This window comes from Pinus tabuliformis, chromosome 6 (assembly GCF_031772625.1).
Source record: "Pinus tabuliformis cultivar Carrire ecotype Pingquan chromosome 6, CPIR1, whole genome shotgun sequence".
Taxonomy (NCBI): Eukaryota; Viridiplantae; Streptophyta; class Pinopsida; order Pinales; family Pinaceae; genus Pinus; species Pinus tabuliformis.
This window is the reverse complement of record NC_142292.1, coordinates 810,499,449-810,510,818: the sequence shown is the minus strand read 5'-3', so window position 1 is coordinate 810,510,818 and position 11,370 is coordinate 810,499,449. Positions and strand designations below refer to the sequence as shown.

The 11,370-nt window shown below is 32.8% G+C and overlaps 1 protein-coding gene across 2 annotated transcripts; it reads right to left on the bottom strand.

The window, feature by feature from the left end:
• Nucleotides 1-2,778: 2,778 nt before the first annotated feature.
• On the bottom strand, nucleotides 2,779-5,142 carry LOC149261270 (uncharacterized). Of its 2 annotated transcripts, XM_089381467.1 has the most exons (5): nucleotides 5,056-5,142; nucleotides 4,353-4,766; nucleotides 4,112-4,216; nucleotides 3,843-3,947; nucleotides 2,779-3,237 (listed from the first exon to the last, which is right to left on the bottom strand). In XM_089381467.1, exons 2-5 carry the CDS (start codon nucleotides 4,640-4,642, stop codon nucleotides 2,949-2,951), a joined length of 789 nt encoding a protein of 262 aa, XP_089237593.1. In that variant the 5' UTR covers nucleotides 4,643-4,766; nucleotides 5,056-5,142; the 3' UTR covers nucleotides 2,779-2,948. The 2 variants fall into 2 exon arrangements, with proteins under 2 accessions (XP_089237593.1, XP_089237598.1); XM_089381472.1 differs by lacking the exon at nucleotides 5,056-5,142 and having other exon boundaries at nucleotides 4,353-4,999.
• Nucleotides 5,143-11,370: the final 6,228 nt, after the last annotated feature.

The window sequence follows — 11,370 nt, the reverse complement described above, 5'->3', positions numbered from 1 at the left end:
TTAAAAGACATTGATATTGCAGAATCCCCTTTGGTGTAGGCAGATGTCATAGAGTTTGATAAAGGAAAGATGAAGAAGATGAAATCCTCTAAGAAACTGAAACTTGAGGATGATGTTACAACATTTGTGTTCAAGCGAAGAAAGCCCTTAACCAAGAAATCCAAAAAGATGCAAGAGTCCAATATTGAGTTAGGGAAAACAAAAGAAGCCTCCATTGTTCAGGAAGAGTTGATAGACTTTTCATCACCAAGACTTGAAGGTGACAAAAATAGAGTTTTTTCCACTCAAATAGAAAAATCCAGTTACAAAGAAATGGAAGAAAGGTTAAGAGCAGCTAATAATGAAATTGCTAGACTAATGGTGAGAGCTAGAAGTCATGTTGCTGAGAAGACATATTTAAAAAGGATAAAGGCTCTCTGGGAAGTTGAAAAGGTTTCCAAACCAGAAATAGTCAACAGTGAAACTCAGTACTTTACCTAGACTGTTCCTGCAATGAAAGAAGCCATATTTGTAAGGAGGATTAATGCTTAGCTGAGAGATACTAATAGGATATTGAAGAGACAGATGGAAGATCTAGAAATACAGTTAACAAAATCTGGAAAAAAGGATACAACAATAATGAAACAAGGTGATGAAAAAGGGCAATGAAGGATATATCTTAAAACAATTTTGGCATAAAAAGGGACATCTATGAAGAAGAACATCTTATAAGGGTAAGTCGTTTTGATTTTTGGTGATCATATCAATCTTTATGAAATTTTGAAATTTCCCAAACTATAGATTTTTGAAGTTCATGTTGAAAAAAGAGCATACACAGCAGTTTCATAGCTACAAAACTGCTAAAGGTGACCATTTAACACCTTATAAATGTATTTCAACGGTAAGGTATGATAAATTCCAAGTTTGATGATTGCTGGTAGACATATGAAGATCATTAATGAAGTTTCAGATGGCAGTGATGTAGAATGGTTCAAAGAAGTATTCCATAAGTGATATAAAAGTTGTGCTACGAAAATAGGCTATTTTCATAGCACAATCATGTTTCATTCTCTTTTTCATCTATTCGAGATTCCCTTTCTTGCACAGGTGGACAAATGAAGTTTAAATGGATTACTAATACATGCCACAAATACACCAACAAAACTACTCGAAGATATGCATAAAGGATCAAGGGCTTTAAAGGGAGGAACTCTGTCTCCTTGCTTTCAGGACAGTTAGGTCATGAATCAGCAGGGTTTGCAACAATACTGGAGACATCATCAAGCTCAAAGACATGGATTAGTAGTTGATTAAAGAATGTATTTAAGCCATAGATAAGGTTGTTGAAAGCATGTTTTAGGAGTTTCACTCCTATTTGTATTAGGACTCTTAAAAAGAGCTAGTTGTCAAAATTGTATTAAGTCGTTTGTTTTATGAATAGATAGGTGTCAATTTCAGGAATTTGAATTCCCCTAAAGATGGATCATAGTATTCAAGGTTGTAAAAACTCTATGTAAAGGATGAGAATTCAATTCCTCAGGGTTGGTAATTTCATTAGCAAAAGAAAGTTGTGTTACTGTAAGAAACTATGGTTTTTCAAACTTAATACAGAGATCAATTTGACTACTCAAGATTCACAAGGGATTTATGTGTTTGATGTTCTTATAGCCTTTTCCAATTACTTATTTTTAGTGGTATGAGCTTGTGATACTTAGAATTCATTGGAAAATGCTCTAACTTTCTTCACATGCTTGTAAACTGTGTTGAATCATTGTGTTACTGTTTTACTCATAAACCTAGACTCCAAGTGCCTTGACTTCCATGTTCTACTGATCATGTTTTTTTGTTGAAGACTATTTTTACTCCATAACCCAATAGAAGTTTGCTAATCTTTGATTCAACCAGTCAACTAGTTATACATTTGTCCATTTTTGTTCTTAGAGTTAGCCATCTAATCATTAATAAAAAAAATTAAATCTATTAAGAGAGCCCTCTCAGGTTGAGGAGGCTAAGCCTCAACCAAAAGATTGGTTTGAAAGAGTTACTCAGAGTCTACTTGATCAGCAGCCTATCAGGGTCAGATTTTGTGATAACACTAGGTGTGATTATTATGCATCTAAGGAGATTCTAGGATCTCAAATTAAATTAATTTTAGTCCTCCTTGTACAAATATTTTTATGTAAAGTTAGAAGAGTGGAGAGGGGTGAGTATGAGATAAACGAGAAGCTTGCAGTGATGAGAGAGGACAAAAGGCCAAAGAGGGCCAAATAATTGTATTTCAGACCAAGGGCCTTTGTTTCTTTCTGATTATGTATATACAAATGCAGAATATTTTGTCTCGAGTACAGTTGAAGTGTTATTTTTTGTCACTGTTTAATATTGTTAATGTTCGGATGCACAGATCCAATCATTTAATGACTACAAGAGTTAAAGAGAAAGAGCTCTTATACCTTGCTTGCATGATCAAAGAACTATGCTACGCGCATAATATAGTTGTGAAGGGCTATGAGAAGATTAGACGACTATGCTACGCACACAATACAAGCGAGAGGGGTTGTAGGAGGACTAAAATAGTGTTATGCGCATGGTGTAACACATAAAAATATCAACCAAATTTACAAGCTACAACATACCATACACATGTTACATATACATTGCACCACAAGCTGCTGAATATTCACATGTAGTTGAAACTTACATATTTTTATGTAAACACATTCATAAAACTAGAATATCTATTTAGATACAATTCCTCAAGAAAATTCATAAACCTAAAATATTTGAATACAAACCCTCAACTTCAGATCAACTTTATGTATAAAAAGAAATACAACTTCTTTTGAATGGTAGAAATTCTATTTTTTCCTCGTAAAATTGTCATTCATAAACTTACTTGTGGACTTGGTAAGATAATAAATTGTGAAAATTGGTCTGAGAAGCTAAGGAGTACAATTATGAGACTTCATAAATTAATTACAACTATTCTTCTTCACTGAGTTTGTAGAAGCTTTGTTGATGTTCATCCACTCTTTCACCTTCATTCTTTGCTCATCAAAAATCTGCATCTTGTTGTGTTCAATCCAACTCTTAAGAGGCGGTAGTTGGTTCAAATGTAAGTTTAACCGATAGACCGAATCACAGATTGCTTTGGTTTTATATAGTTTTCTTACTATAATAGAACCCTTCTTACTCGTATGAAAAAGATTATGAGGTAGGATCTCTTCTTCATAGTCTATCTCTTCGTCTTCATCCATCAACCTAAATTTCATTGACATGTGCAAACATGAGATCTCATCCATGGTTTGACAATGATCAAATCTTATAGAAACTAAACCTAGTATTTACTTGCCCAAGAAAGAAAAAAAAATCCTTTAATTAGAAGTAAAGCATAATCACAATCTAATGGGTTTAATTTTCAAAAAAACCTTATAATTAAAAAAAAAAAACAACAACAAACAAAAACAAAAACTTATATATAATTAGTTGAAATAAAAATAATAAAATAAATAATTTAAATAAATTTAAAAAAATAAACAAATTCAGAATAACAGTAAAGAGTCAATGCCAGTTGTGAGTAGCCTTATTATTTGAAAACTAAGTTTTAATACAAAAAGTTACCATAAATTTTGCTACATTCTTAAAAATACAGATATAAATAACTGAGCTGATGTTAGAAACAGGTTTCTGGTATAATGAAAAAAAAAATAATATAAACAAATTCAAACAAACAAAATTAACATAACTTTGACCAGTCAAACTGATTTAAAACACTGGCAAAACTATGCAAACTAAAAAGACAGAACAAATCAATATGAATGCAAATTGTATGACTGTATTCGTTAATTTGAGGACATGAGTCTTACTGTTTTCCGTAAAGATGAGCATGTTCCTGGTGAGCGCTGGTTTTGGCACGCTTCTTCTTGGGAAGTTCTGGCCTGTTGCAAGTTCCCTCAGGCTGATTTAAAACACTGGCAAAACATTGCAAACGAAAAGGACAGAAAACAAATAAATATGAATGCAAATTGTATGACTGAATTCATGAAATTGAAGCAAGGAATCTTACTGCTTTTCAGAAATATGATATAAATACAAATTGGTACTGAATTCATGAAATTGAGGCCAGGAATCTTACTGTTTTCCGTAAAGATGAACTTGTTCCTGGTGAGTACTGGTTTTGGCACGCTTCTTCTTGGGAAGTTCCGGCGTTTTGCATGTTCCCTCACGCTGATTTAAAACACTGGCAAAACTTTGCAAACTTAAGAGACAGAAAACAAATAAATATGAATGCAAATCGTATGACTGAATTCATGGAATTGAAGCAAGGATGTAAATACAAATTGGGACTGAATTCATGAAATTGAGGTGAATCTTACTGCTTTCCATAAAGATGAGCTTGTTCCTCGTGACTACTGATTATGGCACGCTTCTTGGGAAGTCCCGGCGTTTTGCGAGTTCCCTCACGCTGATTTTTCAGGCGATGATGGCGATTTCTGGCCTGATCAAGGTGATATTGGCAGGATTTTGTTCCTGGCGCAGGGGGGTTCTGGCACTGCGTGTTGATGCCGTTGATTTTTGAGCATTTGGTTGGATCCCGAGTATAAACTCTTCCTGTCCTTGGTCCAACAGTAACCCTTACTCGGTCCTTCTGTTCCAAGTCTCCCATGGCGAAAATAATATTGAAAGCAGAGCTCTAGGGAGATTTGATGAGCTTGATCGGCAATCGTATTTTCCTTAAATTCTGCGCTCAGTGTTTGCAACAGTTGCAGCCCTGGGAAATTCTCCAAAACCTGAAGCAAATTTTATTTAATCGTGTAATTGGGACCAGGAGCTCAACAAATTTTAGCGCGGACAGATTTTAATATAAGCGAAGAAAAACCCTAATCGCTATCTTTATTAACCTTGGCGCCATGCAGACTGCAAAATTATTTTTAAAAACAAAACTTGACAGGAGGGAGAAAGTAAGATTTTAATCAAAGCCAAGAAAAACCCTAATCGCTATCTTTATAAACCATGGCGCCATGCAAACTGCAAAATTATTTTTAAAAACAAAACTTCACAGGAGGGAGAAAGCGATACTTTCGCTAGATCCGCCAGATCAGAGAAAGAAGAGGCTGAGCAGCCATGGAGATTTCGCGAACAACTCTAGAGAGAGCAGGTTTTTAAATGGCCCTAAAGCAAATTTTGCAAAACTAAAGGTCAAATTGAAAAGGCTGATTTAAATAAAATTCCTAATTTCAAAGTGAAAGGTTGTGCTTCCGTATTAATTTGGTAAAATGAGAGATGTCTTAAAATGAATGCAAACCTTAAAAAGCGGATCTAAAGAAAACTTTATAATCTCTGAGTTTAAAAAAATGTGTAATTCAATGTAAATTGGGTGGAATTAATTTTTTCACTGTTTTCAAAAAAGGAGTCTTCTACTGAGGCGGAGGAATTTTCTCGACGGTCAAAAATGGTTGGAATCTGGACAAATTTTTTATAAGTTTAACAACTGTAATTTGGATTTACAAAAATCCTTACCAGATTTTCTCAAAGAAATAGCCGGAATTTCCAATACCTTTCAGGACAAAAAAGCAGTCTCGTTAGACTACGACTTCAAAAAATGGAAGACTTAAAATAACATAATATAAAAAAATGTGTAATTCAATGTAAATTTGGTGGAATTAATTTTTTCACTGCTTTCAAAAAAGGAGTCCTCTACTCAGGCGGAGGAATTTTCTCGACGGTCAAAAGTGGTTGGAATCTGGACAATTTTTTTTTTTAAGTTTAACAACTGTAATTTGGATTTACAAAAATCCTTACCAGATTTTCTCAAAGAAATAGCCAGAATTTCCATACCTTTCAGGACAAAAAAAAAAATGGAAGACTTAAAATAACATAATATAGATATTTACCTTAAATCTTTAATGAATAAGACTAGTGTGCCTAGGTCCACTCTCAATCCAATATATATTGTAATGTCATATTCTATTAGGTAAGTATTTTGATTTGATTAAATTATATAAAAAATAAATTTAAAATTTAAATAATTAATAATAAAAAATAAAATAAAATAGTTTATTTACCGTTTGCTATTTTTAGACTTTTAGTTTTGACAATTCATTATTTTGTCTGACCAAATCTCTTGAAATGCTTAATAAAGGTAGAGTTAAAGTGAATCTAAGCTAGTTAAATCTTAGGGTCACATCTCTCTATTTTTATTATTATCATATTAAATTCACTATTTACAATAAATCATGTAAACATTGTGCAAAGGCATGTGTGGCATGGAGATAGCCATACAAAAGCATGCAAAAGCTAACCGTAAATACCATGTGTCCATAAACCATCAATGATAAATCCAACAATGAGTAAATCAATATTATTTTAACTCCTCTTTTACTAAGCATGTAAAAGCTAACCGTAAATACCATGTGCCCATAAACCATCAATGATAAATCCAACAATGAGGAAATCAATATTATTTTAACTCCTCTTTACTGAATTAAAATTAACCCAGTATTCCTACTTTACTTTATAACGGAGTCAAGATTAACCCAATATTCCAACTTTAAAAGTGACTTGACATAAACACCTAGCTCATATGTTGATTCATCTCATTTTTCACCCCAAATATTCCAACTTTAAAAGTGACTTGGCATAAACACCTAGCTCATATGTTGATTCGTCTCATTTTTCACCCCTTAACATGTTAACATGTTAACGTGATGGACCAACTATTCTATGATTGAGTCAAAATTAACTAAATATTCCCCTTTTAACATACACACCTACCTCATATGTTGATTGACTTAATCTTCCACCCTTGTAATATGTCAAATTTGTTAAGTACCATAAAAGATAAATTTGGTAAGTTGGGATTTTATTCCTATAAATTTAGTAAGTTAGGGATTTTATTCCGCCAAGTCTATTGAAAAGTTTGTTAAAGGTTAAAGTTAGTTATCACTTAAATTTTTTTATATTTATATTCAGTAAAAGTAAAATAATAATAAAAAAATTAACTAAAAATTCCCTCATCAAAAGTGACTTCGATAAGTTACGGATTTTATGACTTCATCTTCTACCCTCGTAACATGTTAATCTGTCAAATATGTTAAGGACAATAAAAGATTATTTTGGTAAGTTACAGATTTGATTCAGCCAAGTCTCTTGAAAAGTTTGTTAAAAGTTAAAGTTAGTTATCACTTAAAAATATTTATATTTGTATTTATATTTATATGTATATGTAGTAAAAGTAATAAAAGAAAAATTTAAGAATGTAATTCAAACTAATTTTGGCCTAATCAAAGTAATATATTAATTTTATAATCATATTTAATAAAAGTGAAAGAGAAAAAAGAAAAAAGAAAATATTCATCTATGTGAGAAATCATAAATGTGAAGTCCAATATGATGCAATGATGTAGAGGAGATAAAAAATATACCATCTATCCCTAAATGTGATTGGCCTCATTTTCCACTCTTTTAACATGTTAAAGTGATTGTTAAAGTGATGGGCGGGTGACTATATGATGACTATATGATCGAGTCAAGATTGATTGAATATTGCATCCTTTAAAAGTGACTTCAGATAAAAACCTAGATTGAATATTGCCCCTTTAAAAGTGATTTCGGATAAGAACCTACCACATATGTTGATTGGTCTCATTTTCCACTCTTGTAACATGTTAAATTTGTTACGGACTTTGTAACATGTTAAATTTTTTTATGGACTTTGTAACATGTTAAATTTTTTTATGGACTTTAAAAATGGATCTGGTAAACCTAGATTGAATATTGCCTCTTTAAAAGTGATTTTGGATAAAAACCTACCACATATGTTGACTGTCTCATTTTCCACCCTTGTAACATGTTAAATTTGTTAGGGACTTTGTAACATGTTAATTTTTTTTATAGACTTTAAAAATGGATTGGTAAATTAGGGATTTTGCTTCACGATAAAGGACAAAAGAATTTATCACTTAAAATTTGTTGTTAGTTAAATTGACAAAAAAATTGTTATTAGTTTTGAAAGTACAATAATTTCATATTCATATTTAGTAAAAATATATGGATAAACAAAAAATTAAGAATAAAATTCCCACTAAGTGTGACCTAAATGAAGCACCAAAGTAATTCTATAATCTAGATTGGTAAAAGTGAGAGAACAAAAAGGGAGAAACTAATCATCCACATAGCAATTCATAAATGCAAATAATTTAATGTTTAAAATATGATGCATTGATGTAGATGAAATATAATATTAATTCACGTAGATGCATTGACCCATTGTTTTTCCAATGGTATTAAGAAATTATCTATCTATCTATCTATATATATATATATATATATATATATATATATATAACCAATCTAGATCACCAAGAGGTACCAAATCTCTTAAATTGCATGAAAAACTACTTAAATCTTAGAGTCACACCTCTCTATTTTATAATTATCATGTTAAGTTCACTATAAACCTCAACCATTTTATTAAAATTAAGTTATAACCCTAGTTTCTTTGCTATAATTAGATTAGAATGCCAAAAAATAAATGACATGGATATAGTCCTGGAATACATGCAAAGATATGTTTGGCATTGAGATATCCATTTAAAAACATGCAAGATTACATTAAATATCATGAGCTATCTAATACCATGGGTCTATACATAATCAATAGTAAACCCAACAATAACTAAATCAGCCTTATTTTAACTGCTTTATGATGGAGTCAAAATTAACCCAAAATTCCCACTTTAAGAGTGACTTGGCATAAACACCGACATGTTTGACCGGCCTCATTTTTCACCCTTATAACATCTCAAAGTGATGGGTCAAGTACTCTATGATTGAATCAAGATTAAGTGAATATTCCGCCCTTTCAAAGTGACTTGGGGGATACACACCTACCCCGTATGTTGATTGACCTCATCTTCCACCATCGTAACATGCCAAATTTGTTAGGGATGTTAAAAGATAAATTTGGTAAGTGGGAGATTTTATTCTTTTAGATTTGGTAAGTTATGGATTTTATTCAGCGAGTTGAAAAGTTTGTTATCATTTAAAATTTTGTCCTTAGTTTTTAAGGAATAATAATTTTATATTTATATTTATATTTGGTAAATGTAAAATAGTAAATCAAAAAATATTAATTTTATAACTAATTTTAATAAAAGTGAAGGAAGAGAAAAGGAAAAAGATAATCATTCATATAGAATCATAAATGTTAAAAAGTTAACGTAGAAATTATGGTGTAGATTTGCAACTTGTCATGAAATTTTAATCAAAATTATTAGACACAAATTTACTCTACTACTCTGGGGAATTCAATTCACAATTTAGAACATCAATCACAAAGATACAATGAGAAATGGCACACATGCACATTGTATTTTTTCCAGGGCAAAGTAATCTGCTAAAAACCCCTTTCCTATTTGCACTAATATGATGAATAGAGATGTATTACAATAGCTTTGCTCAACTGAGCATAACTTGTAAGTGAATAACCTATCTCTGTACTCGCTGAGAAGCTCTCACCTAGACTTAGTCAATTTATGCCTATGCTTGAGCCCCTATTTCCTTGTGCAATTCCTTGAGAAATTAGGCTCGTATTAGTTAGGAATTTCTCCAAAATGGATTGTGCAATTTACAAGGTTGATCATCTGACTACATCCAACACCTATACACTCAAGACTAGTCTACAATTGATGTTAAACTACCTTGGAATATCCACCACAATTGGGGAACTCGAATTTTCGGTAGGCAGTAGCTATTTTGGGTTAATTAATTAATTAAATTGATGATGACTGAGTTTCATTGAAGTCCCCCTGCACAATTGACCTTCCACTAGTTCCTCCAATGGTTGGAACTAGGTTAAGGGAAAAAAACTCGAGATATCTGATCTTGATTGCTAAAAATTAGCAATCACACATGCTTAACTGAAATCTAACTCCTCCAACTCGAATTTACTGAGTAAATTGGGTGACACAAGCCATGTCACACATGTTAACTACATCCAAGTTGTCTGCTGATGTGGAAATTCAATTTTTTTCAATTTAATCAAGGCAAAATCAAATTGAGAATTTCTTACATCATTTTTCAACACTCCCTATCAGCAAGAAAGGAATTATCAACCACCCCCATCTTGCACCTGTCGAACTCAAAATTCCCTCTTGACAAGGCCTTTGTCAAAATGTCAGCATCTTGTTCCTCTCGCAGAATGTATTGTAGCAACATTAGTTTCCTCTACACAAAGTCCCGTAAATGGTGATACCATATATCTATATGCTTGAATTAATCATGAAATACAAGATTCTCAGAGAGCTTAATGAAACTCTGATTAACACACTAGATCACAGTTGGATCCATAATCTGATCAAATAGTCCCACAAGTATCTTTCTCATCTAGATCTCCTCTCCTGTTTCTTGACTTGCAGCCATGTATTCTGCTTTTGTCGAGCTGAGTGCCACAGATCCTTGCTTCCTACTGCACTAGAAAATTGTTGAGGACCCAACGTTGAAAATTCCACCTGATTACCCTTTGAATCTGATGGACTCCCCCACCCAATTTGCATCTATGAAGCCACATAGATTCACTCCCTCTTTTTGTCTATACAATATTCCAAACTAGGTAGTGCCTTTGAGGTACCGTAAGACAACTTTGTTTCCTTCCAAAATAATTTAGTTGGCCTAACCATAGCTTGGCTTAGCTGGTTGATTGCATAGCACATATCTTGCCATGTGTTCACAAGATACATCAATGAACCCACTAGCTTCCAATAAATGGTAGCATCCACTTCCTCACATGAAGTGGCATCCTCCTTCCTGTAGTTGGTAGCTAGAGGTGTCTCCATGGGTTTACAACTATCCATGTGGAACTTCTGTAGTATCTCATTTGCATACTCTCCTTTAGAGACAAATAGTTCTCCATCACCTTGTCATACTTCCAACATGAAGAAGTAGTGCATGAGACCCATGTCCTTCATTTCAAATTCCCTTGCAAGGTCCTCCTTGCAAGATCTAACCAATCGCTCATCACTAGTTAAAATCAAATCATCAGCATATAAGATAATAATATGCAATTTACCTTCTAAAAATATATGATAGAGGTTTGCATCCACTTCAATTTTGGTGAAGCCAAAATTGGTGAGATAGTTATCAATCCTAGTGTACCAAGCACAAGGTTCTTGTTTGAGACCATACAATGTTGGCTTGAGTCTGCACACATGACACTCCCAAAAAAATGTCTCAAAACCTTTTGGTTGCTTGATGTACACCTCCTTCTCAATAACTCCATTGAGGAATGTTGTTTTTACATCCATCTGGTGGATCTTCCACCCCATCTACGTAGCGAGAGAAAGAATTGATCTAATGGATGAGTATCTTTCTATAGGAGCAAGGGTATCCTCATGG

Bases quoted from the DNA above. Each gene is read 5' to 3' on its own strand.
- LOC149261270 (XM_089381467.1), bottom strand. From the start codon at position 4,642: ATGGGAGACTTGGAACAGAAGGACCGAGTAAGGGTTACTGTTGGACCA. The intron at 3,948-4,111 runs GTAAGATTCCTG...ATGTTTTGCCAG, and splicing joins GTTCATCTTTACGGAAAACA to TGTTTTAAATCAGCCTGAGG. The intron at 3,238-3,842 runs GTAAGACTCATG...AATGAAATTTAG, and splicing joins GCTCATCTTTACGGAAAACA to GTTGATGGATGAAGACGAAG.